Source organism: Podarcis melisellensis (assembly GCF_964234715.1).
Source record: "Podarcis melisellensis genome assembly, chromosome: 15".
In the NCBI taxonomy this organism is placed as follows: Eukaryota; Metazoa; Chordata; class Lepidosauria; order Squamata; family Lacertidae; genus Podarcis; species Podarcis melisellensis.
The window spans coordinates 44,204,458-44,232,064 of NC_138532.1; the positions used below are offsets into that span (position 1 = coordinate 44,204,458).

Here is a 27,607-nt window from a genome sequence, read left to right on the forward strand (position 1 = left end):
GAGACAGCCCCATCTTCGACCTCCCAGGTGGGGCTGGCAAACTCCTTGCCTGAAACAGCCCCAGAGAGCTGTTGCCAGTCAGTGCAGGCAGCACTGGCCTAAGTGGATCAACGGCCTGTGCCTGAGGCAGCTTCCTGTGTCCAAATGTATCTTTCCGTACATGGGAGCCCTGGGTCAGTGGGGGGGGGGTGTCCTTCTGCAGGGAGGGGGAGGCCTTTGGGTGCCTCCCAGCTTAATTTAACAGCAAACCTCCCTCGCCCCATTGCATTGTCTTCTGTGGCTGTTTGGGTGCTGATGAGCTTGAACGTAAGGCTATGTGGCTGCTTTTCTGCTTGAATTTTCGTTATGTGCCCTCTGGCTGCCCTGGTGTCCCCTGCCCCCACTCCCTGGCCGCTAACCCACGGATCAAACTGGGGATTCGGCGCATCCTTGCCTGACACAGCTCATGATGTACATGCTAGAGAGGAAAGAGTGAGAGAAAGAGGCCACAGCAGCTGGTTTTCAGACGGTTTCCTTTATTCCCCCCTCCCTGCACATCCAGGGCAGGGCCTCCCCGGTAGTGGCCCAACTTAGAACAACAGAACGTGGCCACGATCCTGGCCGGGGGCTCGGGGAGGGGGACCCCTGTGGGCCCCGTGCACAGTGGGGTCACAGCTGGAAAGGAGAAGGGGCACGAATCAACTCCCACCAGCTCCCACCCCCCTCCTTGGGCACCCTTCTCAACAAGGCCTGGGTGCCCTGCCTGCTAGGCTGCTAAGAACAGGAGCCAGGGAGGGAGGGAGGAAGAGAGAGGGTGGCAGCCAAAAGGGACCCCCACCCCACCCCACCCCCACTCCGACCTCTCTGTCGCTCAAGCACTGCTTGGCCATCCCCTGACCCTGCCTTATCCCCTAAAAAAATGACTGTTTTCATTTTACTCTTTAAAAAAAGCCATGGGCAAATAGTCCCAAACGTGGTGTTTGTTCTCTGCCTTGCCTCCCGGCCCCAGATCCCGGCCCCTTCCCTAAGAGCTGCCAGGAGGGTCCTCTCCAAGGATGCCAGCAAGACCCTTGGACCTGGGGCTAACACTGTTGAGGACATGTTGCAGTCCTCCTCTTCCTTCTCCTCTCCCTCTCCCCACCTCCTGGGGTGTGGGCTATACTGACTGATTCTGGACACACCCACCCAAAACTAGACCCCCTCCCTCCCTGGCAATTGGAGCGTTTCACTTGCAAGCATTGGGGATGTTCCTGGCTCCCACCCCTCTCTCTCTCTCTCTCTCTCTCTCTCTCTCTCTCTCTCTCTCTCTCTCTCTCTCTCTCTCTCTCTCTCCCTTTCATATTGCATACAGATCCACAAAACTACAATTCCTGGTGTGCTACGTTTCTACGTAAATTGGTCCCTGGTGGGCCCCCCCTTGCCCTCACCCCAACTCCCCCCCATCCCTCTCCCCCCAAGCCTTGTCCACTCCGGGGAGGTGTCTCTCCCAGCTGCCCACCCAAAGCCCTCCTGCCTGCAGACCCAGCCATAGTCCTCAGTTCCACAGGTCGGGGTGGGATCGGTCCTGGTTCCTTCTCTCCTGTGCGCAGTCTCCTCAATTCATTTATAAGCATTGTCATGGGACATGAATCTCGAGGGAGCTTGAAGGCCGAGGGAAAACTTGTGCATTGGGTTTTTTTTAATTTTATATGTGAACACAGACATTACAAAAAAGAAAAGGGCGGGGAAGAGAATTGCACCTTTGCTTGGAAAGTTTGTTCAGAGTTCCCACCTCTCGGCTGCTGGCTGGCCTTTCCTTTGGTCTTGTTGGTGGCTGCCCAGCCCTGCCTGCTTTGGCCTGGAGCAGAAGGGGAGCGGAAAGGGGGCCTCGCAGGCAGTGTGGGGTGGGGTGCCCCATGGCCCAGGCTAGCCCTCTGTCCCAGAATCACGGAACTGCAGAGTTGGAAGGGATACCAAGGGTCATCTAGTCCGACCCATTGCAATGCAGGGATCACATTGGCTTAGTTGGTGCGGTCCTGACAGGGGGGGCAGCGGCGACTCCTTTTTTTGTAATCCTGGCAGGGTGGGGTATATGCGCCTCCCTCTTTCTCTCAATTCAGCAGGATTTCTCAGGGAGCAAAGCAGTTGTCCAGTAGTTGCTAACCGAGGATTCGCTCCTGGGCCCGGGGTTCAGGGGAGGAGGGTGGGGCGGGGCTGGGGAGTTCCTTTCCGTGGGTGCTCTGTTGGGGCCATCGGTGGCGAGCGTGTGGGATATTGCTTGTAATTCCATCCTGCGGGCGCGAAGGAAGTGCCTGCCTGCCCGCTCGCCCGCCCTGCACGGTCCGCGCCTACAATCCCCCCTTGCCGGCCATGGGCGGGGGGCCTTGGAGAAGGCCCAGGAGGGGGCCTACCTTGCTGCTGCCAAACCCCCAGGCAGAAAAAAGGGGGAGGAGGAGGAGTCACAGCGCTGGGGCTCCAGAGACCAGTGGCGGCTCAGCGTGGCTCCTCCGCGGTCAGCGGATGATCACCGCCAAGGCCAGCACCCCGGCCAGCAGGGCAGCCTGCAGGGCCCCCGCAGACCTGGCCCCGGCCCCGCGCACCCCACCCCCTGCTGCCTGCTGGACCCCGCTGGGGGGCTGCAGAGATGTCCGATGGCACTTCCCCTTTGGCTTGGGCAGCAGGCCCAGGCCGGGGGACTTGTGCTCGTAGTCCGCCCCCTCGCTCTCCTTCCAGGGCCCGGCCGGCTTGGTGGTGCGGTTACGGCTCTTGGTGCAGTTCTTGCCGGGCTTCCGGTAGCCGGGGCGCTGCTGCTGCCCTTTGCCCTTCTCCGTGGAGGAGTGGAGCGGTGGGTGGTCTCCGGGGGGCGCCCTGTCGGCCGACGGCGGGAAGCGCACCCCGTTCACCTGGTGGTGCAGCGACTCGGAGGCCGCGCAGCCCCGGAAGCTGTCCGCCGTCAGCTCCTTCAAGTCCAGGCCGCGCAGCTTCTCTGGGAACTCGCAGACGGCGCTGGAGCTGGAGCCCCGGAAGCGGCGCAGCCACTCCCAGAGCGACTGGGCCCGGCAGCCGCAGTGCCAGGGGTTGCTGTTGAGGCGCAGGTACTCCAAGGCCTCCAGGTGGGCCAGGGCCTCCCCCGGCAGCTCGGAGAGGCTGTTGTTGAAGAGGAAGAGCAAGGTGAGTCGCCGCAGGTCGTGGAAGGCTCCCCGGTGGATGCTCTGCAGCTGGTTCTGGTGGAGGAGCAGCCGGTCCAGGTTGACCAGCCCCCGGAAGGTGTTCTGGTGGAGGCTCCAGAGCCGGTTGCCGTGCAGGAAGAGGTGGCTGAGGTTGACGAGGTCGACGAAGAGGTCATCGTGCAGGTAGCCCAGCCGGTTGTCCTGCAGGTAGAGGTACTGCAGGTTGTGGAGGCCGGAGAAGATGCCGCTGGGCAGGGAGCTGAGGCCGCACTTGTAGAGGTGCAGGGCGTGCAGGCGGCTGAGGCCCTGGAAGGTCTTGGCCGAGAGCTCTTGCAGGTTGGGGTTGTCGCCCAGGTCCAGCTCCTCCAGGTGGGAGAAGCCGCGGAAGGCGTTTGGGTCCACGAAGGTGACGTTGTTGGAGTAGAGCCAGAGGGTGACCAGCGAGGGGCTGAAGTGGCCGCGCAGCAGCAGGGAGATCTGGTTGTTCTGCAGGAAGACCCTCTCGCTGTCCTCGGGGATGCCCTCCGGGATGGCGAGGAAGTTGTGGGACTGGCAGCTGACGGTCATGGGGGACGGGTAGCAGACGCAGTCTGTGGGGCAGCCGCCCGAAGAGGGGAGCTCCAGAGCCAGCAGAAGCAGCAGGGAGAGCTCCAGGCAGCTCCCTGCAAGAGGAGAGAGAGAGGAGGAGAGACATCAACAGGGTGGACTCTGCAATCAGAGACACAGAACTGCCGTCGGGAGGGAACCTAAGGATCATCTAGCCCAGCCCCTGCAAGGCAGGAATCTCAGCATCCATGATAGAGGGCCATTCAACCTCTGCTTAAAAATCACCAAGGAAGGAGAGTCCACCACCTTCCAAGGCCCAACCTGCTTGCAGTGCATCTCCAGGCAGAGAAGGAGAACCTCTACGGTCAGCTCTGGCCGTGGGCTGTGCCCCACTGAGCTACAAAAGGGCAAGAGCCCCTGCTTGGCATGCAGAAGGTCCCAGATTCAACCCCTCAACAGCATCTCCGGGGGGGGGGGTGCTGGGAGGGGCAAACTTGTGCCTGAAAATCTGGAAAGCCGCTGCCAGTCAGTGTGGACAATACTAAGTGGGCCAAGTTTTTGGCAAGGCAGGCCTTTCTCTGTATGTGTATGCTTTACTAAGCCTGTAGCCCTGTGAAACTCTTCTGTCTGCCTGCAAACAATACAATTGAAAGCACATGGCTCTCTTCCCCCCGCAATCCTAGGAACTGCAGTTTGTTATGGGTGCTGGGAGTTGTAGATCTGCGAGGGGTAAATGGCAGTTTTGGGGGGTTCATTCATACCACCGGAAGTTGTGGACATGCAGTGAAGCTGAAGACTCAGGATATGTGGAAGGAAGTCCTCCTTCACGCAGTGTAACTGTGGAACTCCCTCCCACAGTAGGCAGGGATGGTCACCAATAGAGATGGCTTTAAAAGAGGACCAGACAAATCCATGGAGGAGGAGAAGTCTTTGTGGAGGGCTCCTGGCCAGGATAGCTATGGTCTTTCTACATGGTCAGAGGCAACTATGCTTCTGCATTCCAGTTCCTGGAAACCCCAGCAGGGCCAAGACTTGCTCTCAGGCTCAAATCCTGCTTTGGGGTATTTGCTTGGCCTCTGTGAGAACAGGATGCTGGACTAGATGGGCCACGGGCCTGATCCTGGAGGGAAGTTCTGGTGTTAATTTACATGTTTGGGCTGAGTGGCAGGGCTGGCACCCCGCAAGAAGCGCCCCTGTCAGCCTGGCTTCGTGCCCAGCCCCCCTCCCCTTCTGTGGCACCCCCTGCCCCATGGCCAGCCTGCTCAGCCCCCCAGCAGCCTGGCAGGCTCCCCCGGCTCCTGCCACGGGGGCCCACGAGCCACAGCTCCTCTTTCCAAGTGGCCTCTTGGGCATTGCATTCCCGAATATTGCCGGAGAAACGGGATCAAGGCCAGAGCAGCCCCCCTCCTGCCGCCATTCATTATTTATGCTCTGAAATATTAATGCCCTGCCCTTTGCCAAGTGGCACCAGGGTTGCCATAGCATCCGACTGCTCAAGATGCTCCAGTGCACTCCTAATTGCCATTTGGGTTTTTAAAATTTTGTGGTGCGCATATATATATATATATATATATATATATATGCTTTCGTAGATTTTCACGGGTACAGGAATGCAGGTTTTGGTGTCCTCGGGTGTCTTCCCGTGTAAAAGTTGGGGTGTCTAGGCGACGTTTCGACGAGGTCTCACTCGTCATCTTCAGGCTGGTGCTTTCGGCTTCTTGTTACTGGAACAGAGCAGGATCTCAGTGTTTGAGTTCCTATAAATACTGTTGAGGGGGTGTGGTGTATAGCCTCCAATGTTCTGGGCAGAGAGGAAGTTCCCAGGCTAGTGTGCCTTTTCTTCTTTTGTTCCTTAATTACTTGAGGGATATCTTGAGTGATTTCTTGAGTGATATCCTGAGTACCACTTAGGTGGGTCATTAGGTGTGGATTAGTTGCTAAAGTCTTTGTGTCTTGACCTCTTGAACTTTGTGAAGAGTTTTTCTGAGAAGATGGCTGTACTGCACTTAGTTGTGCTCTGGCTTGGCTTCGTGTATAGGGGCGAGCTGTGGTTTTGTGGCCTGTGTCAGCCAGATCTGTGTAGGGATTGCAGGGGGGTGCAGCATCCGGAGGTGCCACCATGGTTTGGCTACTGGATGGTGTCTGTAATTTATCTGTGGAGAGGGTCTGGGTTTGGGTCTGGTGTGGTTGATTGGTGATAGCGTTCTGTGTGCCTCTGGATCTGGTGTCAGTTTTTGTGGGGAGGGCTAATTTCCAGATGTCTGGCAAGCGGGATGTGTCGTCACGCTTGTTCATGTTGTGAGGGTGTTTCTCTATCTCGATGGCTTCCATGATTATTCTCTTGTGGTGATGTTCCATGTTAAAGAGCAATTTGGAATCTGCAAAATTAATTTCGTGTCCTGTTTCTTTCATGTGTTGGAAAAGAGAGGAAGTTTTTTCTTCTTTTTTGACGGCATTCTTGTGTTCTGCGATACGTGCATTTATTCGTCTGTTTGTTTGTCCAATGTACGTGGCTGGGCAGACTTTGCAGGGTATTTCATAGACCCCTTGGTTTTCCAACTGGATTTTATCCTTGGGGTTTCTGAGGATATTGGCTATTTTTTGGTTGGTGCAAAAGGCTGTTTTGATATTGTGTTTATGGAGGATTTTGCTAATTTTATCTGTAGTGCCCTTGATATAAGGAAGGAGGGCCATGCCATTGTTTTCTTCTGTGTCTTGGTTTTTGGGGGGTGTTTCTTTTTGGATTAGCTTCGTAACCCTGTTTTGCTGGTATCCATTGGCAATTAACACATTTGAGAGATTCTGTAACTCAGTTGTCAAGTGGTCTTTGTCAGCCAGGCGTTTGGTTCTGGAGATGAGAGTCTTGGCTACGGAGTTTATTTGTGCAGGGTGGTGGTGTGATTGTGCATGTAAGTAGCGGTTGGTGTGTGTTTTTTTCCGGTAGATAGTGTGTCCTAGGGAGCCATCAGGTTTTTTGTAGATTAGGACGTCAAGGAAGGGAAGTTGGTTGTTGGCTTCTATTTCCATAGTGAATTGTATTTTGGGGTGTAGGCTGTTGAGATGTGTGAGGAAGCTATCCAGTTTTTCCTTCCCGTGTGGCCAAATTACAAAGGTGTCGTCAACATATCTGAGCCAAAGTTTGGGTTTGTGTTCTGACTTGTCTAAAGCATTGGTTTCAAAGTGTTCCATGTACAGGTTTGCGATGACCGGTGAGAGGGGTGATCCCATAGGTGCTCCTTCTATCTGTTTGTATCTTTGTCCATTGTGGATGAAGTACGTGTTGGTTAGGCAGTGGTTGGTCAGACATCTGGAAATTACAGACACCATCCAGTAGCCAAACCATGGTGGCACCTCCGGATGCTGCACCCCCCTGCAATCCCTACACAGATCTGGCTGACACAGGCCACAAAACCACAGCTCGCCCCTATACACGAAGCCAAGCCAGAGCACAACTAAGTGCAGTACAGCCATCTTCTCAGAAAAACTCTTCACAAAGTTCAAGAGGTCAAGACACAAAGACTTTAGCAACTAATCCACACCTAATGACCCACCTAAGTGGTACTCAGGATATCACTCAAGAAATCACTCAAGATATCCCTCAAGTAATTAAGGAACAAAAGAAGAAAAGGCACACTAGCCTGGGAACTTCCTCTCTGCCCAGAACATTGGAGGCTATACACCACACCCCCTCAACAGTATTTATAGGAACTCAAACACTGAGATCCTGCTCTGTTCCAGTAACAAGAAGCCGAAAGCACCAGCCTGAAGATGACGAGTGAGACCTCGTCGAAACGTCGCCTAGACACCCCAACTTTTACACGGGAAGACACCCGAGGACACCAAAACCTGCATATATATACTCAAACACTGAGATCCTGCTCTGTTCCAGTAACAAGAAGCCGAAAGCACCAGCCTGAAGATGACGAGTGAGACCTCGTCGAAACGTCGCCTAGACACCCCAACTTTTACACGGGAAGACACCCGAGGACACCAAAACCTGCATTCCTGTACCCGTGAAAATCTACGAAAGCAAATATATATATATATATATATGACAGCCAGGTGAAGCCTCCCAGAAAACTTTCTGGGGCTGCTGCTGAGGGGAGTCCCTGAGAGGCTGAAAAGTCTGTGTGTGTGTGTGAGAGAGAGAGAGAGAGAGAGAGGGAGAGAGAGAGAGGTGGGGGGTGGGGGGTGGGATGCCCTGGGCTTTTCCGTAACTCTCAGCACAGAGTTAAACTGTGGAACTCCATCCCACAGCAGGCAGTGGTGCTCACCGACCCAAATGTCTTTATTTATTTTTATCTTTTTGAATTTGCATTTTATTTATTTGTTAACATTATTACGTTACATCGGTAAACGTTGTCATATTACATTACAGGACTTACTATAATATACTGTAATTTCCAACATGTATACAAAAATTATATACAAATTTTATATACCTAGAAAGAAAATGAAACAAAAAAGAAAAAAACAAAGAGAAAAAACAAAAACAAATCCCCCCAAATCATATACATACCAACACACTAGACTTCCTGTCTTTCCTGTTGTATATTCCTTTTTTACAAAGGAATGTACTCTTATTATTGTATATTTCTTTACATATTATCTAATACATTCCTATATCAATATGTGCTCTTAGTCTTATTTCTCAACTCAGTTTCACTCCAACGTCAATCAAATCATAGATAGCGAACCTTTACTGTATTTTTGAACATATGTTTTATATCTATCCCACTTTTCCATAATTTGTTGTTTTGAATTGCCTTTCAGGGTATTTGTTAACTGCACCATTTCAACCAATTCTTGTAGCTTGTAATCAACCCTTTCAAAGGATATTGGACGCATTCGTGAGGGAGAGCAGGGCGACTGATGGTTCCTAGCCCTGATGACTCCACCCTGCCTGCACAAGTCAGAAGCAGCGGCCCTTCTGAATGCCTGTGGCCACAGGGGGGGAGAGTTCGAATCCTGATTGGGGCTTTCTCATAATGGACATCTGGTTGGCCACTGTGTGGAGCCTGGACCCGATGGGCCATGGGACTAACCCATGCCTCTTCTTACCGAAAGCACAAGAGGGGTTTTCCCCCTCCTCATTCAATCCTGCAACCACCCTGAGAGGTAGGTCAGGCTGAGAGGCAGGCCCTCATCTGACACTAACCACTACACCGCACAGTCTTTCAGGAAGATACATGCTTGCAGTGGCACCCTTGCAAAGCATGCCAGCTTCTTCCTGTTCTCCAGGGAGCTAGTGCCCGTCCCAGGCCTCAGTTTCCCTCTCACGGAGGAGGGCAGGCCCTCTTTTTCCGCCTGGAGCCCAGAGAGCAGAGGCAGGCAGGCAGCTTGTCCTTCCGTATCAGGCATTCGCGGCTCTGGTGCAAGCAGGCACGGAAAGCGATGCACTCGGTGGTGTGAGAGCGCCTCCTCCCAGCCCTTCAGGCCTGCTCTGCGTGGATCTGAAACACAATCTTGGAGAGGCAAGTCAGGCGCACACACCGCCCCCCTGCCCCCCCTCTGAAGACACAGGCCTCTTCCTCTCCTCCGGCTGGGTGTGTGTGTGTGTGTGTGTCTTCCTTCTGCACCCAGGATCCCTGCGCGGTTCCCTCCGCCTCTGCCTCCCCCCCCCCCTCAGCCCAGGGCTGCACAGACAGCGAAGCCGTGCTTTTAAAAACCCACATTCCCTGCCAAGGAGAAGCCGAAAATCCAGAGCAAGTTATGCAAAGTAGGCCGCCGCGATGCGCATTGATGTGCTTATCATTTTACATAATTTATTCTTCTGTGGCCAGAAACAAGCCTCCTCCTCCTTCTCCTGGCTTCCCTGTACTTTTGTTTTCCCTGCCACCATGAGGGCTAGAAGATTGCCACCTTGAAATGTTTTTTTTTTTTAGCAGGTAAGCAAGCTGAGATCTTTGAGACGCCAACTCCTCCTTCCTTACTTGTTTCTCTGCGCTTGGTGATAATTGAGAGTTGGCCATCGGAGGAGGACTCTGGGGGACCAGGTATCCTGGCAATGAGGAGCAGCCTCTGTCCCTGCAGAATCTCTGGCACCTAAGACAAGCAACTGCAGAGGAGGAGGAGGAGACCGAGACACAGGGTGAAATTGGTCTTGAACCAGCGAAACTGTCTCAGCAGTCCCTCTGGCTCAGGAATGCCTGCACTGACTGGCAGCATCTTCCCCAGCCCGACCTAGAGATGCCAGCAATTGAACCAGGGGGCCTTCTGCATGCCAAGCAGCTGTTCTTGGACCTGAGCAGTGGTCCTTGCCCGTCTCATAGCACGTCAAACTGCTTGTTCAGCTAGGCTAGTACTGTCTCCTCTGGCTGGCAAGGGCTCCAGTAAAGAGGAAGAGGCCTTGCCTACCACCTGCCAGTGGAGGCTGCCCTCATGGCCTGGGACACATTCTGCATGCCAAGCAGCTGTTCTGGCACTGGTTTAGGGCCCTTTCCTTAAAAGTAAACTAGGACTCGGGACTTGTGGTTCTGAATGAAGGGGCTGCTTTCAGGTGGGAAACAGGAAGCTGCTGGGGTTTGGGCCTGGCACCTTCGGCATGTGAAGCACGTGTTCTCGGCTCCTGGGCTGGGGCCCTTCCTTAAGATGCAGAGAGCTCTCTTTGTCTCCCCATCAGTTCTCCAGAATCTCAGGCAGAGGAGGGGAGCCTTGTCACCTGCCTCCTGACCCTTTTAAATGGGGGGCGCCTGGGGGGGTTGGCACTGGGGGCTTCTGCATGCCAAGCAGGGGCAGGATTCTCCTCAGTCTCTCCTCCCTCCCAGGAACATATGCACAGGGCTGCAGATTCTAGAGATGCCACGCTGCCCTGCCAGTCTCTGGCTTCTGTGGGGTTTGAGCCAGTGTTGCCCCTGCCCCTCCTCCCCAGGCACAAATCCTCTCTCCTTTTTTCCTGCCCCCGGAGAGCAGTGCCTCCCCCCCAGCACCCTGCTCTCCCTCTTCCCCCCCCCCCCGGCTTCCCCTCCTCACTCAGGTCTGCCTCCCAAGCCTGTCCGAATTGCACCCCACGTGACTCTTCTAATTGGGCACTAATTAGGCATTGCTTAATGGATGCTTGAAATAATTTATCTCCGGCTCTGGACAGCCAGGAGCGCCGCCTCCCTCGTTAGGACTCTCCCTCGTTAGGAGACTCTACTAGAGGGAGGTGCTCAGTGGGGGGGGGAGAGGAGGACCCCCCCTTCCCTCGCTCTCTCTCCTTCCTGGGGTGCCAGCCTGGCCGGGAGGAACAGATGCAGAGGCTTAAGGTTCCTTTTCAGGGCCCTGGGAAGGCACATCTGGGAGATGAGGGGGTTGCAGACGGGCCAAAGCAGCAGTCCCAGATGTAGGGTGCATATGCATGCATGCATGCACAGGGAATGGGGTCTCCTTTTCCTTAACCAGCTGCAGCATGCCACGGCAGTTCATGAGCCACCTGAGGAGGAGGAGGAAAGCCCACCTTGTGAGCAGATAGGGGTGCTTGGCCTGCATCACAGGGCTGGTGCTACCTGCCCCTCACAGGGGCAGCCACTGGATCTGAATACCAGTTGAGTTGCTGGAAACCACAGTGGGCACCTTGTTGGCCACTGTGAGGACAGGACGCTGGACTAGACAGGCCACTGGGCTGATGCAGCAGGTCTATTGTGATAGCAGAACCTCCATGCCCAGGAACAGTCTACCTCCAGATGGCAGGTAATGGGAGAATGCTGTTGCCCTCAAGTCCTGCTTGTGGACTTCCTCTTGAGGCTACTGTGAGAACAGGAGGCTGGACTGGAGAGAGGCCCTTTGGCCTGATCCAACAGCCTCTTCTGATTATGCTCTCCCCGTGCGAGATGCTGGGCACAGGCCTTGGAGATGCAGCTCCTCCCTCCCTCCTCAAAAGCACCTGGCCCAGCTCTAGGGATGGTCTCCATGGGGCTGTCCCTGCAGAGGCAGCAGCAGCAGCAGCAACTGCCTCTGCCTTGTTTACAGCTCAGCAGAGAGTTTGCCGCTCCTGGCCACTTTGGGCTGGGCAGAGCTCCAGCACAACAGGGGGGTTGAGAGAGAGTGGCAAAGGCGCCCATGGAGCAGCTGGGGGGCTAGTGCAGCCTCCAGTCAGCCAGGTGGGCCTCTCTGCCCCAGGACAGACTCCAAAAGCTGCCTTAGTAGGCATCATGGAGCTCAGTGTTGTCAGCACTGGCTGGCAGCAATGCTTCTCCCCCGCCCCACCTCTCTGCAGGTCTTCCCCAGACCTGCCTGGGTGGGACATAAGCTCAGCATCGCTCTCTCCCCATCGGCACCCTCGTTTTCCTTAGCGGGAGGAGTCAGAGTAAGTGGGCCTGCGGTGTCGACTCAATTAATCAATCAGGTTTAATTGGCTTTGGGAAAACCCTTCCCGTCAATTAATCCCCACTCGGCCATCGAGCTCATAGGTTGTGATATTGGGCCAGCCCCTGCCTCTCTCAGCCTAACCTACCTCACAGGGTTGTTGTGGGAAAGGGGAGAGCCACGCACACCGCCTGGAGCTCCTTGGGGGGAAAGGTGGGATGCAGATGCAATCAATCAATCAATCAATCAATCATAAATAAATAAATAAATAAATAAATAAATAAATAAATAAAGTCCCTGATTAGTCAGTCTCTCTGTGAATATGTCACCACAAACTCACACACACATCCTGTTTTTCGTACAAGTGGTTCTAAGAGCTGCTGGCAGCCCACGTTTTCACGAAAGAAGCCTTCTACCTCCCCTTAGTCCCAGGAGGGAATCTCGGAGCTCGGCTGGAGGCCTCTGAATACCCGTTGCTGGGATCCGCAGGAGGGGAGAGTGTTGCGCTCAGGCCCTGCCAGCTTGTGGGCTTCCCTTTGGGGCACCTGTGGGAGCAGGAGCCTGGACCAGACCAGCCACTTGGCTCTGATCGAGATTTGGGACAATTCTTACGTTCTCTCAAGGTGAAATCTATACAGATTTCAGCTGATGGATGGGTGGTCTGGGAAGAACCGAAGAAGAGCCTGCTGGGTCAGGCCAAAGGGGCTCATCCAGCCCAGCCAGCTGCTCTCACAGCGGCCAACCAGGTGCACATTTTGGGAAACCTGCAATCAAGACGTGAGCACAAGACCCTCCCTGTCCGCAGACTGTCTCGCCGGAGTGGTGCATGCACTGGTTATCTCCCGCTTGGACTACTGCAATGCACTCTCCGTGGGGCTACCTTTGAAGGTGACCCAGAAACTACAACTAATTCAGAATGCGACAGCTAGACTGGGGACTGGGAGCGGCCGCTGAGACCACATAACACCGGTCTTGAAAGACCTACATTGGCTCCCAGTACGTTTCTGAGCACATTTCAAAGTGTTGGTGCTGATCTTTAAGGCCCTAAACAGTCTTGGCCTGAAGACCAGAAGGAGCGTCTCCACCCCCATCATCCATCCCGGATGCTGAGGTCTGAGGGCCTTCTGGCGGTTCCCTCCCTGCGAGAAGCGAGGTTACAGGGAACCAGGCAGAGGGCCTTCTTGGTGGTGGCGCCCGCCCAGTGGAACACCCTCCCCTCAGATATCAAAGAAGTAAACAACTACTGTATTTTTCACTCTATAAGACGCATCAGACCACAAGACGCACCTAGTTTTTGGAGGAGGAAAACAAGAAAAAAAAATTTCTGAATCTCAGAAGCCAGAACAGCAAGAGGGATCGTTGCGCAGTGAAAGCAGCAATCCCTCTTGCTGTTCTGGCTTCTGCAATAGCTACGCAGCCTGCATTCGCTCCATAAGACGCACACACATTTCCCCTTACTTTTTAGGAGGGAAAAAGTGAGTCTTATAGAGCAAAAAAATACGGTATCTGATGTTTAGAAGACATCTGAAGGTAGCCCTGTTTAGGGAAGTTTTTAATGACCGATGTTTTGATGTATTTTTAATCTTTTGTTGGAAGCCGCCCAGAGTGGCTGGGGAAACCCAGCCAGATGGGCGGGGTATAAATATTTATTATTATTATTATTATTATTATTATTATTATTATTATTATTATTCTCTCCTGTGGTGGCAGCAGAGCAGAGCCCTCATGGGTAGCAGCCACAGAAAGTCCTATCCTCCTCCACGAATTTGTCCCAACTTCTTTTAAAGCCATCTAGGTTGGCGGCTATCACTACTTCCTGCAGGTGTGAGTTCCACAGATGAACACTGCCCCGTGTGAACAAGTCCTTCCTTTGGTCTCTCCTGAATCTTCCCACATGCAGTTTCATTGGATGCCCCATTGTTCTAGTGTTATGAGAGGAGAGAAACTCTCCTCTGTCCGCTTTCTGCGTGCTTCTTATTCACCTGTTTCCCTAATGCTGCCAGCCTTCTGTTTGGGGGATCCTAGTAGGGGTATATGGGATGCGGGTGGCTCTGTGGGTTAAACCACGGAGCCTAGGACTTGCTGATCAGAAGGTCAGTGGTTCGAATCCCCGCGACGGGGTGAGCTCCCGTTGCTCAGTCCCTGCTCCTGCCAACCTAGCAGTTCGAAAGCACCTCAAAGTGCAAGTAGATAAATAGGTACCACTCTGGTGGGAAGGTAAACGGCATTTCCAGAAGCGGCTTAGTCCTGCTGGCCACATGACCCGGAAGCTGTACGCTGGCTCCCTTGGCCAGTAAAGCGAGATGAGCGCTGCAACCCCAGAGTCAGCCACGACTGGACCTAATGGTCAGGGGCCCCTTTACCTTTACCTAGTAGGGGTATCTCTGCATTGGCCCCAAGCTGCTCCTGCTGCCTGATTGGGGAAGAAGGACCTCCCCAGCTGCCTGGAATCTGCCTGCCAGAGTCCAGGGTCTCCGTGTGGCCTGAAGATGTGGAGCCTATGCGCCCTCCTCCCTCCTTCCCTCTCGCCTCGCAAAGCGGCGTCATAAATAACTGACAGATCCCAGCTGTTTGGAATTATAGTTTCTGATAGAGTGACAGCTGCTTCCAATCCCCCAGTAATCGCCCCGGCAGTTTCTGGAACATAAAAATCACGGGAGATAATTTTGTCTTTGCATAATTTGGTTAGGCAAGCTGTGGCTTTAATGGCAATTATGACCTTAAAGGCAGAAGCGGTGGGCTCTGGGGCCACCAACCTACTTGCCTTGTTTGTCCCGGGGGAAACATCAGGACTATTTAATGGGGGTGGGGGGGGAAGCCCCCTTTTGCCCAACTGAGTCTGAATAGCCTTGGAATCCAGGGTTCCCCTGTCCAGGAGAAAGGCTGTTCTGGGTTTGCCTGTGAGGGCAGGGACCACCTTTCCCGCCCCCCCTCCTCAGTATGGATAATGGGTCGGAGGGGTGGGGGGCCCCTTTCACCCCATTCCAGGAGCACCATGCCAAAGACAAGGGAGGGAGCAGCCATGGAGGTGACCCTTAACCTTTGTACCATAGGCCATGTTCTGGACGTGCAAAAGTCAGAGGTTGGTCCGGGGGCTGCCGTTGGTGCAGGATGTGCAGCACAAGAGCAGACAGGATGAGGCCTTATCAGCACCTGTGCTCAGAGATCCTCACTGGTTGCGGCTTCGCTACCAGGTCAAGTCCAAGGAGTTACTATTAGTATACAGAGCTCTTAACAACTTGGGACCAACTTGCTTGCAGGATCGCTTTGTCCCACACGTGACCATTTGGCCACTTTGATTGGCAGAAGCCCCAAGACGCCTCTTCCACATTTGTAAGAACTCGATCATTTAGTGTGGCAGTCCCTACACTATGGAACTCCCTGCTGATTGAGAATATTTCATTCTCTTGCTAAGTATGCCGTTTTAAATGCACATTTTATACTTGACTTCCTTTGGTAGTGTTTTCGTTTGATTATTTTTTTTTTTAACTTTGCTGTGTTAAATGTGCATTCTGTAGTTGACCTCCTTTGCAACATTTTATTTTGAAATCTTTAAGATGATATTTTGGTTTCCTGTCAATTATGTTGCCTTGAATGTATACTTGGATGTTTTAATGCGTTCTAAACCGCTTTGAGATTTTTTCCTTAAAAATATAAAGTGGCATAAACATGGAGTGAATAATAAGGTGCCTTTCTGCACTCTTTTTGGCTCCTTAAAAAACAACTTTTGTTTAGACGAGCCTGTCCGGAAAGCTGATGCAAGTTTTGATCTGTTTTTTGCCTATGGTAAACTTTTCAAAGGTCTTAAATTATTGTGGTTAATTCTTTTTACTGGTAATTTTGTTTTTTATTAATCCTTTTGGTAAATAGCTTTGAGGTTGTTTTTGTTTTTTAATAATCAAGCAGTGTGTACATTTTATTAAATAAATAATTATATTAAGAAGAGGTTGATACATGCCCCCGAATCTTGAGGCACCCAAGCACCATTCTGCACACCTGCAACATCCATGCCCAGTTATAGGCGCTGCTCTTTCCGGAGGGTGTGTTGCTTCAGAGGAAGGCAGTCAAGGTGGAAAGCAATTCTTAGGCTGCCAGGATTAGCCCCCCCACCTCCAATAGTACAGACAGGGGGTGCTGAGGCTGGGCATGTGGCTGTTTTGTGATTTGGTGTTGGGCAGCAAGGTTTGAATGTGGGACCCTTCCTGGCTTGAGGTCTATAAGCTGGGGAAACTCAGCCAGATGGGCGGGGTATAAATAATAATTAAATAATAATAAGGCGCTATGCCACATATGTCAGCATCTTAAAAAGCAGAGACATCACCTTGCCGACAAAGGTCCGTATAGTTAAAGCTATGGTTTTCCCAGTAGTGATGTACGGAAGTGAGAGCTGGACCATAAAGAAGGCTGATCGCCAAAGAATGGGTGCTTTTGAATTCTGGTGCTGGAGGAGACTCTTGAGAGTCCCATGGACTGCAAGAAGATCAAACCTCTCCATTCTGAAGGAAATGAGCCCTGAGTGCTCACTGGAAGGACAGATCCTGAAGCTGAGGCTCCAGTCCTTTGGCCACCTCATGAGAAGAGAAGACTCCCTGGAAAAGACCCTGATGCTGGGAAAGATGGAGGGCACAAGGAGAAGGGGAGGACGAGATGGTGGGACAGTGTTCTTGAAGCGACCAGCATGAGTTTGATGAAACTGCGGGAGGCAGTGGAGGACAGAAGTGCCTGGCGTGCTCTGGTCCAGGGGGTCACGAAGAGTCGGACAGGACTAAACGACTCAACAACAACATGCCACACCAGCCCAGCTCCAGGCAGGCAGTGCTCTGAGCAAGACCAGGAGACAGACATAAGACCCTCAGAAGAGCCCGCAGGATCAGGCCAGTGGCCCATCTAGCTCAGGATCCTGCTCTTCCAGTGGCCAGCCAGATGCCCAAAATGAAAAACCGGCAAGCGGGACCTTACTGCCTCCACCGATGGAGAACGGGGCCATTCTGGTTGGCAGCCACAGATGCCCCACAGATGCGCTCCGGGCTGCCTCAGGACTCTGGGTGGGTGAAGAACGGGACCCTCTCTCTTGCCGAATGCCAAAGCTCCCCCTTGCCAGCGGCGAAGGATCTGGAGCGCGCGGGGGCCTCATCCTGCGTCCCACCCTGCTGGGAGGAAGCAAGGAGAGCTGGTGTGGGGAGAAGGACAGGGAGGGGGCGCCGTCTTCCCAAGGTCGTCCTGAGGCTCCTCCCGCCCCCACCCGCTTCAGCTTGCCACTTATTGCAGTTTTAAAGCCAGCCATAAATCCCATACTGTAATAATGGGGAAAATCAATAGCGCAGGCTGAAACTCAAGCTTCCACTCGCCTGGCCCAGGACCTCCCCTCGGTGCCCTTCCTTGGACCCAGACAAATGAACGCCGGTGGACGGATTAGCCTCCACTCCGGGCTTGGCCTTCCTGGGGGGGGGGCGGGGGAATGGGAGGGCGTGTCAGTTGGCTAGGGCGATTTCTTCCCAGGCCTTTCTTTCCTCGCCACCAGCTCTCCCCCCCCCCCCCCGCCAACCGCATGCTTTCAATCTCAAGGATGAAGTTACCAAGGAGAGGCGCTTCCGCAGGAGACCATCTCCCTCCTTGCTCCGCTCGGGGACATCGGGGCGCCAGGAAGGGGACACCGGGCGAGTCAGAGGAGGAGCCTCGACTCCATTCCCGCAGCTCCCGGCCCACCCTGGCCTCCTGTCGGCCGGCCTGGGACCTTTGCGACAGTCGGAAAGGTCGATCGATGGACAGGTAACCCAGCCCTGCTCTGCACATGGAAGGACTGTGGTGCATTCAAGGCAAGCATGCAGCTTCATAAGAATATAAGGCGAGCCTGCGGGATGAGGCCAGGGGCCCATCTGGTCCAGCATCCTAGTCTCACAGCGGCTGGTAGAGCAGTTGGTTAGAGCGGGATGCTGATAACGCCAAGGTTGCGGGCTTAATCCCCATAAGGGACAGCTGCATTTTCCTGCACTGCAGGGGGTTGGACTAGATGACCCTCAAGGTCCCTTCCAACTCCATGAAACCAGATGCCCCAGTGGGAAACCTCCAAACAAGATCTGAGCACAAGAGCATCTCTGCCCTCATGTGGTTTCCAGCAACTGGGATTCAGATCCAACTGTGGAGGCAGAGCAGATCCAACTGTGGAGGCAGTAGCCCCCCCCCTAAATTCATCTAAACCTCTTTCAAAGCCATCCACTTTAGTGGGAGGGAGTTCCATAGTTTAACACTGTGCTGCATTAATACGTCCTTCCTTTTATCTCTCCTGAATCTTCCAGTACTACTACAACTACAACTACTACTACTACTGCTAATAATAATAATAATAATAATAATAATAATAATAATAATAATAATAAATTTATTATTTGTACCCCGCCCATCTGGCTGGGTTTCTCCAGCCACTCTGGGAGGCTTCCAACAAATATTAAAAATACATTAAAATGTCACACATTAAAAACTTCCCTGAACAGGGATGTCAGCTTCACAGGATGTCCATGTCCCTATAATTTACCCCTCTCATAACAAACTGTGGTTCTCGGGGTTCTTTGGAGAAACCATGTGCTTTAGACCTATGGCTTGTGCGCAGACAGTAGGGTTGCACAGGGTTGCCTGCAGCCTTTGATAAAAATCCACACACCAAGAAGTTCTACCTTGCCAAAACCTTGGCCCACCTAGTACTGTCCACACTGACTGGCAGCAGCAGAACTTCAGATTTCCAAGCACAACATTGTCTCCTCCAGCCCTTGCTGGAGATGCCGTTGGGGGTTGAATCTGGGACCTTCTGCATGCAAAGCAGACGTCCTTCCCTGCTGAGCTGCTGTCCCTCTCTCGGAAGGGCCAGCAACAGGCTGCCACTGGCATGGGCAGGCAGAAACACCCAGGGCCTTAGCCGCCTCTGACATTGAAAGGGAGCTAATGCAAGGAGCCAGCCGCCCCCAGCGCTGCCAGCAAGAGGAAGCATCTTACAGGCATCTATGCGGGGCTGGGGGGTTGGGAGCAGAGCCTCCCCCCATTACATCTTTCCTGACGGCTGGCTGGGGGCAGGGTCAGCCAGTAGCCTCCTTTGCCCCCTCAAGCTGCCTGGGAACCCAGCCCCCACAAGGCCAGGCACTCTTATGAGAGCCAGAAGATGCCTGCTCCTCAAAAACAAATTAGCACCGATCCACCTGGCTGTCTAAGCGGCCATTGGGGAATGTGCACGGAAGGAGAGTAATGGCTCTTCCAGCAGGTTCATCCGCTCGCTCCTGCTCCCACCCCGGCAGAGGCTGCAGCTGAGAGGATGTGGGCCTTCGTAGCAGGGGACAGCGGTCACCTTGGCCCCCCGGGGGGAGAGCATCTGCCTCCAAGGGCTCTGCTCTCCTGCTACATCTGACAGAGAAAAGCCCTGCCCAGCCCCACCTCTTGCCTCCTCTCCCCATCTCTGCTTTTTTGAAAGGGTCTGCAGCTCAGTGGGTGGAGCACATGCTTGGCATGCAGAATGCCCCCAGGGACGCTGAGAGAAAGGCTCCCTTCCGAAACCCTGCACAGCCCCTTCTCCTTTAGTGTGGACGGTACTGAGCCAGATGGGCTGGCTGTCAGGGCAAGACCTGCTGCAAATTGGCCTCCATTCAGAACCAAGAGGACTGGAATCTTGGTTTCTTTTAGGGAAGGGAAGGGGAAATCCAGCCCAGCCCCCTGCAATGCAGGAATCATGGCTAAAATACCCCTGACAGGTGGCCACCCAACCTCTGCTTAAAAACCTCCAAGGAAAAGGAGACCAGCACATCCCGAGGGAGTCCATTCTGCTGTCAAACCATCAGAAAGTTCTTCCTAATGTTTAGTTTCTTGAAGATTAAATCCTTTGGTTCAGGTCCTCCCCTCTGGAGCAGCGGAAAACAAGCATGCTCCCTCTTCCATGTGAGAGACCTGGAGGTACAGTCGTACCTTGGAAGCCGAACACCTTGGCACCTGAACAAATTGGCTCCAAAGCGATCGAAACCCGGAAGGGAGTGTTCCGGTTTTTGAACTTTTTCGGGAGCCAAACGTCCAGCGTGGCTTCCAATGGCTGCAGGATGCTCCTGCGGCCAATAGGAAGTCGCGCTTTGGTTTTCAAACACCCTCCCAGAATGCATTCTGTTGGAAAACCAAAGTACTGTACCACTATATTGAGAGGAGACTTGATGTGGTCACCTTTAATTTCCTCTTCTCCAGGCTAAACATCCCCAACTCCCTTAATCGAGGCTTTGTCTCCTCTGTCAGAAATACTCGGCTGGCGGTGAGCAGGGCAGGGCCTTTTTGGGTGTAGCCCCGTTTGGGGAATACTCTCCACCAGGAAGAGCCCCTGGAGTGAAACTGAATGGCTCTTGGGCTCTGAGCAATGGCTTTTTATTTTTAAAAAATCTTAAGCCTTTGAAAATAACCCAGCATTTGACTGCTTGACTTCTGGTGCATCTACCCAGGAGTAACCAAACACCCAGCAGGGATGACTTCTGAGCAGGCGAGAACCGGGGGGGGGGGGGGCTCCATTTCTTATTCTGTTTACTTGCTATGTATGTCATTTTTAAAGAAACTGTATTATGGATTACATTTTTGTAAAGAAAAAAAATCATTTTACATTCTTATTAAATGTGCACACTGCCTTGGAGGCTTTCTGAATAGAGATGTGGGAGGTAAATCTTTTGAGATAAATAAAAATAACAATAAATGAACAAACAGGCCTCAGATCTTGTACTCCCACCCAGTGCCAGAAATGCAACTCACTTTAGTCGCACCCTGAGAATCTTGGGACTGGTTCCTGATGCAAGACGATTTGGTGGCTGATGCTACGTGGCATGTGGTAGCCTTTGCCAAACTGGTGCCTTCCTGATATTTTGGACTACAAATCCCTTCTACTCCAGCCAGCAGCCATATTTTTAGACTACAACTCCCATCAGTCCTTGGGAGCACAGCCGTGTTTCAGACTACAACTCCCATCAGCTCCAAGCCAGAAAAACCTCTGGTCCAGATCCTTTGGGGCATTTGGCCACTGTGAGAACCGGAGGCTGGGCTGCGGTGTATGTGTCCTATTTGGCCTGATCCTGCTGCAGCCAGTGGCCATTCTGATGCAGGCGGAACTGCAGGAACAGTCGGATAATGGGGATGACTCCCTGCTGAAGAGCTGGTGGATCTCCCTGCATGCTGGAAGCCTCCAAGCAGAGCCACTGGGGACACTCCAGCCCAGGAATCCTTGCCTGGACTCAAATAGGCTGAGCCTCTTCCCCTTCCTGCTTTTTTCTAGACGGGTCTGGCAAGTGGGGGGGGGCAGGAGGCACCTCTCCCTTTGGAGGAGCAAGATGCTCAGACCTGCCTCTTGGCCTCAGGGGATCTCCTGTCTCAAAGGATCTCTGTTGCCTTCTGGGCACCTAGGAGTGCAGCAATTCGTGGGCAGAAATTTCCTTCCCTCCTCCTTCCTTCTCTCCTCAAGAGGCTTCTCTAGGAACAACAACAACAGCAGAAGCAGCAGCAGCCGCCGCTGGTGCAGAGCATAAGAAGCTGCTTTATACAGAGTCAGACCACTAACTCTGTATTGTCCACACTGACTGGCAGCAACGCCTCTGCAAGGTTTCGGTCTTTCCCCCAACGTTACCTGGAGGTGTTATTAGGGACTGAAACAGGGAGCCCCTGCATGCAAAGCATGGCTCTGCCAGTGAGCTAAAACCTCTCCCTAAAAACAAAGCAAGGTGCTAGTCCTCATGCATTTGAATAAAAGCTAAATTGAATAGGAACATAGGAGCCTGCCTTAGAGCGCTGGCCCACCTAGGGTTTCAGGCAGCGGGGTTTCACCCACCCCTGTTGTCTACATGGACGGGCAGCAATGACTCTCTGGGATTTCAGACAGGGAAATCTCCCCCAGCCCTAGCCAGAGATGCTGTCAGGGATTGGACCTGGCACCTTCTGCATGCCAAGCAGGTGCTCTGTGCCACTGAGCCGTGGCTCTTCCCTTAAAAATAAAGTTGAGATTCCAGTCCCCCTGCTTCTGCACAAAGGGCTGGCTTAAATGGTCAAGGGTCTAGAAGCCAAGCCTGATGATGAACGGTTGAAAGAGCTGGGGATGTTTAGCCTGGAGAAGAGGAGACTGGAAGGAGATAGGATAGCCAAATATCTCAAGGGCTGTCACAGGGAAGATGAAGCAAGTCTGTTTTCTCCTGCTATGGAATGTAGGACTTGAATCCATGGCTTCAAGCTCCAAGAAAAGAGATTCTGACTCAACAGTAAGAGCTGTTTGATAGTGGAACAGCTTCCCACAAGACATAGAGGACTCTCCTTCCTTGGAGATTTTTGAGCAGAGGTTGGATGGCCCTCTGTCTTGGATGCTTTTGTTGAGATTGCTGCATTGCAGGGGGTTGGACTGGATGACCCTTGGGGGTCCCTTCCAACTCTAAAATTCTATGATTCTAAATGGGAACCTTGGAAACTGCCATACTGAGTCTGGCCATTGGTCCATGTAGCTCAGTACTGTCAACCCTGGCTGGCAGCGGCTCTCTGGGGCTTTTCAGATAGGATATTTTCCCTAGCCCTATTTGAAGAAAGCAGGGGTAGGAGTGGTGGGGCTGAACCAGGAATCTTTTGCCAATGCTGCAACCCTCTCTATACCCTGAGAACCTAAGCAGAGGCTGCTGGATCAGGCCAGAGACCCATCTAGTCCAGCCCTCTCCCCTCCCCTCCCCGGGTTTCCAGGAACTGGGATTCAGAATAATTTCCTGCCTCTGACTGTGGAGGCAGAGCAATAGCTCATCCTGGCTAGTAGCCCTTGGTAGACCCCTCCTCCTTCTCCATGAATTTGTCCAATCCTCTTTTAAAGCCATCCAGTGGGAGGGAGTTCCACAGTTTAGCTCTGTGCCACTTAAGGGACCCAGGATATCAAACAGCCCCTCTGTGCAGGGTGGTAAAAACTAAGCAAACTGAGCAGCCCTAAACCTGTTATTTGGGGTGGGGACACAGCAGCCCCCCACATAGTGACCAGCCTCTGCTTGTGGGGCTGGCCCAACCTGTGGCTCTTGGCTCTCCTTGGGCAGCTGCCCAGCTGTTGCTGCTGCTGTTGCTTCAAGTCCATCCAGCAAAAGTTTCCAGGAAATTAAGAAGTGATGGAAAGCGAGCTGGGCAGGGAGGGAGGGGGGGTTGGCCCTGGCAGAGAGAGAAAGGGCAGGCGCAGCTAATTAAAAGCGGAGGGAGGAGACATGCGCCCCTCCATCTCCAGAGGTGCTGTGGCTGCGGGAGCCTTTGAAAGGCCTTGTCAGGGACAGAGGAGGGGCCAGCCAGCGCTGAACCTTGGAAGTGGGGGGCGGGGAGGGGGGCCGACTCGCCATCTGATGGCTCCTGATAGCATTTATCCTGCCGGCAGCATCTGTGGCCACGTCTCCCCTTCTGAAGCGTGGCTGGGCTTTGTGCGGCCCCTTTCAAGGGCCTTTTATCAGGCCCAGACACCGTCAGAAGAGCCGGCGCTTTGTGACGAGCCTGGCGTGAACCCAGGAGGCCTCCAGGGCTGGCGCTCCAGAGCCACGGCAGCCGTGAGGCGGAGGCTGGCCAGCAAGCCCAGTGGGCGGCACTTGCTGCTGCTGCAGGACATCCCTGTCCCAAGCCCACCCTCCTTTCATTATCGTTTATTATTATTGCTGCACTGCAGGGGGTTGGACTAAATGGCCCTTTCGGGTCCCTTCTTACTCTACAATTCTACAATTCCATAATCTATACCCCACCTTTCCTCCAGAACTGGGGATGCAAGGCAGCTCACAAAAATTAAAAACAGGTAATGCACAGAAAGCTAACATTCATTTGAAACGATAAAGGCATCAGTTTGGTGTAAAAACAGGTCTATGAAACTGCAGATAAAATGCAAAAGGCAGCAGAGCACACTATTCAGAGACCTTTCCTTTAAAAAACAAACAAGCAGCCAGTTCCCCAAAACCCTTTCTGGAATCAGCACTTTTCATCTGCCGCAGGAAGGACAGCAAGGAGGAAGCCAGTCGGGTCTATCTAGGGAGGGAGTGCCAAAACCTGGGAGCAGCCACCACCAAGAAGGCCCTGTCTGCCACTCGCTCGCATTTCTGCAAGCTCATCACATGGGCTTTGCTGTTCAGCCATAGTTTTTAAAGCAGCTAGTCCATATGATGCAGGTAGGTAGCACATGGGGAAATTTTGGAAGCCAGAAAGTTTGTGTTGGACCCAGGAATTCTGTTTCCTAGGAGCAGAGAAAACTGTCCTATACCAAACCAGACAGCTTAGTATTCTCAGCACTGACTGGCAGCAACAGGTGTTCAAGGTGTCAGATGGGCAACATTCCCATACCCTCCAACATTTCTCCGGTGAAAATAATGATAATTTTACTATTTATACCCCACACATCTTACTGCATTGCCCCAGCCACTCTGGGCAGCTTCCAACATATGTAAAAACATAATAAAACATTGAACATTAAAAAAACTTCCCTATACAGGATTGCCTTCAGACGGCTGAGGGGGCGGATAACTCCATACCCTCCAACATTTATCCAATGAAAATGGAGACATCCTAAGGGAAAGCGGGACATTCTGGGATCAAATCAGAAACTGGGACGGCTTCTGTAAATATGGGACTATCCCTGGAAAATGGGGACACTGGGAGGGTCTGCATTCCCAGCCCTACCTGGAGAAGCCAGCAGGGATGGAACCTGGGACCTTCTGAATGCCAAGCAGGTGCTCTTTGCCCCTGAGCTACATCATTTCCCGGAGGGTGGGGTGAAGGATGGGGCCCCCTGTGGGTCTCCGCTAAGACTTATCCTCCACTTGGCCCACTGAGTCACAACGTAAGAGCCTGTTGGATCAGACCAGTGGTCCATCTTGCCCAGCATCCTGTCTCACAGTGACCAAGAAGATGCTACTCAACACTTGGTGTGTCTGCTTGCAAGGGGGTCCCACCACCCCCAAGAGAAAAGGATTACAGCTTCCCCCTCCTTCTCCTCCTGGGGCCGGCACCCTTCTGGCCAGCCGGCCCACCCCTTGGACATGGGAGACATCCCCCTACATCCCATCTCCCCTGGCAAGTTCTTCCTCTCGGCAAGGGTAGCCGCTTATTGGAATAACCTTTCAGCTTTCCTGGGGAGCCTCTCCCTCCCGCCAGAGCAAGCTCATCCGTGAACATGCTGCTAATTGCAACTTTTAATATGCTGGATGGGAAGACCATGAGATCAAAGCAAGCGGCTGCCACAGAGATGGCAGGCCCGCCTGAAAAGGCAGTTCAGCACTGGGAGAGAACAGGGAGGAGGAGGGGGCGGCCGCGGTGGGGGTGGGGAAAGGAGAGCCAGCACGTGCCAGAGTGCAAGATGGAGCTGTGGACAAGCCCTCCTCTCTAAAATATTACGGTAGCGGGCTCGGAAATGGAGGCCGCAGTGTGCCAGGCCCCTAGCTCCTCTGGGGAGGACCAAGGGTTTCTGGCAAGCACCCAGTTGGACAGTGTTTGCAGGATACAGTAAACTGCCCTGTGGTCCTCAGATGAATATGTAATAAATAATAATGAGCCAGACAGGTGAGGCTGCAGCGGAAAAGGCCAAGGCTGTGGGTGCGATTCCTGCATTGCAGGGGGTTAGACTAGATGACCCGCAGGGGTCCCTTCTAATCCTACCCTTCTATGACCTTGGGCCAGTCACAGTCACCTTCTCTGGACCTGAACTGCTTCACAGGGCTGTTGTGGAGATAAAACGGGAAGGGCAAGAGAACCTCGCACTCCTGAGCTCCTTGGAACAGGTGGAATAATGACGATGATTTGTAAAATATATATTTTTAAGAGTGGGGGGGGGGCAGGCAAGCCTGCCTGTGGAAGTCGGGGCTTCCTCCCGGCTCCTGGCAGCAAGCGGGGGAAAGAGACGGGCGCCTGTGAAGCTGAGTGAGACAAATCGTCTGCGGAGAGGCTTCAAGGAACCGCGTTTGTCAGGCGAGGAGCGACGGAGATGTTCGCTGACGCCTGGAGAGATGGGGAAGGATCTCAGAAGCAGCTGAGGCGCGTTGGCCTGTGTCGTGCAGCTTGGACACGAAATCCTGGAGCCACAGGGAGGGAGGCTTCAATTAAACATGAGGAGATCTTTCCTAAATGAGAGAGAGAAAGAGAAGCTGGGCTCTGGGGGAGGGCGAGGTGGCCTGCTGCTCCTTCAGATGAACAGACACCTGTTGGGGATGCGTTTGAAGCAGTGGGGACACAAATGCCATGGAATCATAGACCTGTAGAGCTGGAAGGGACCCTGAGGGTCATCTAGTCCAACCCCCTGCAATGCAGGAATATGCAGCTGTCCCTTACGAGGATCAAACCTGCAACCTTGGCGTTAACAGCACCACGCTCTCACCAACAGAGCTACCCATCACGGACCTCAGGGCGGCCTGCACAGAGTCTGCCTAGATCAGCATTGCAAGGGGCTAGACTAGATGGCTGTTGGGGGACCCTCCCAACCCTACAATTCTGTGAGCGCTCACTTCTCTGACTGGCAGCAGCTCTCCACAATCTCAGAGCAAAGAAGGGCTTTTGCCTGCCTTCCCTGATGGCCCTTTTGAAACAGAATGGGAGAGTTTGGTGGATGTCTACCAGCCAGGATGCCTATTGCTCTGCCTGGAAACCCCAGGAGGGGAGAGTTGCTCTTTCGCACAATGGGCATCTGGTTGGTCCCTGTGAGAACAGGATGCTGGTCAAGAGGGCCCCCCATTGGCCTGATCCAGTAGCCTCTAATGTAGCCCAGGACCAAGATGCAAGAAGCCCCTTCCCTGCAGAACTCAATGACCTTGAGGCGGGACTGGCAGGTCAGTCTCTGAGAGGAGAGTCTCTGAGAGCTGGAGCCCAGGAGAAGAGGGCAGCTTCCCCGTGGCCACACCAAGCCCTGCTGGTTTAGCCCTGCATGGCATCGCTTCCCCTCTGCCTGCCTGCCTGTTGTCCAGCCACCCACACGGCCCAGTGCCCAGCCAGGCGAGAGGCCCTGCTAGCCGCTGATTCGATTACAGGCAGGCGTCTGCCCCCTGTAGCTCCACTGCCAGCCCAGCGACAGCACCAGGGCCCTGGCCCATTAGGAGCCCCTAATCCGATCACAGAGGCCCCGGCAGCACGGATAAGAGCCGCTCTCAATCTGGAGGGGCGGCTGCGCAGCAGATCAATTTGCCCTGTCCAGGCTGTCTGATTCACACTTAATGGAGTCAAGCGCCCGAGGGACGCTCCATTACCAGCCGCCCTGGGGAGCGGGGGGAGCGGGGCTGGAGCAGCCATCTCTGTCCCTCTGGAAAGGGGAGGCACGAACGCCCCACTCCTTAGTGTGAGTGGGGGGGGGGAGCCCCTTTGTAGCCTGGAGGTTCGCTTCCAACCACCCAGGCAGCATGGGGAGTGTATCGCCTGTGGGCCAATTCTGGCCGTGGAGCAGAGCAGACACAGTCCTGGGGGTGCAGCAGACCCAGCGCCGCTCTCCCACAGAAGGATGCAATGCACAGTTGGACTGTGGAACTCCCTCCCACAGGAGGCAGGGATGGCCTCCAACGTAGAAGGCTTGAAAAGAGGGCTATTGCAGACCCTCCCAGTGTCCCCATTTTCCAGAGACATCCCTGATTTAGAGAAGCTGTCTCAGTTTCTGATTTGATCCCAGAATGTCCTGCTTTTCCTTAGGA

At 53.5% G+C, this 27,607-nt stretch overlaps 1 protein-coding gene across 1 annotated transcript in view; it reads right to left on the reverse strand.

The window, feature by feature from the left end:
* Positions 1–1,806: 1,806 nt before the first annotated feature.
* The window catches only part of RTN4RL1 (reticulon 4 receptor like 1), a 63,624-nt gene continuing 37,823 nt past the window's right edge, over positions 1,807–27,607 (reverse strand). The window contains exon 2 of the mRNA XM_081889617.1: positions 1,807–3,790. Within this exon, the coding sequence (XP_081745743.1) occupies positions 2,472–3,790 (1,319 nt within the window). The 3' untranslated portion in view covers positions 1,807–2,471. The remainder of the gene's footprint in view (positions 3,791–27,607) is intronic.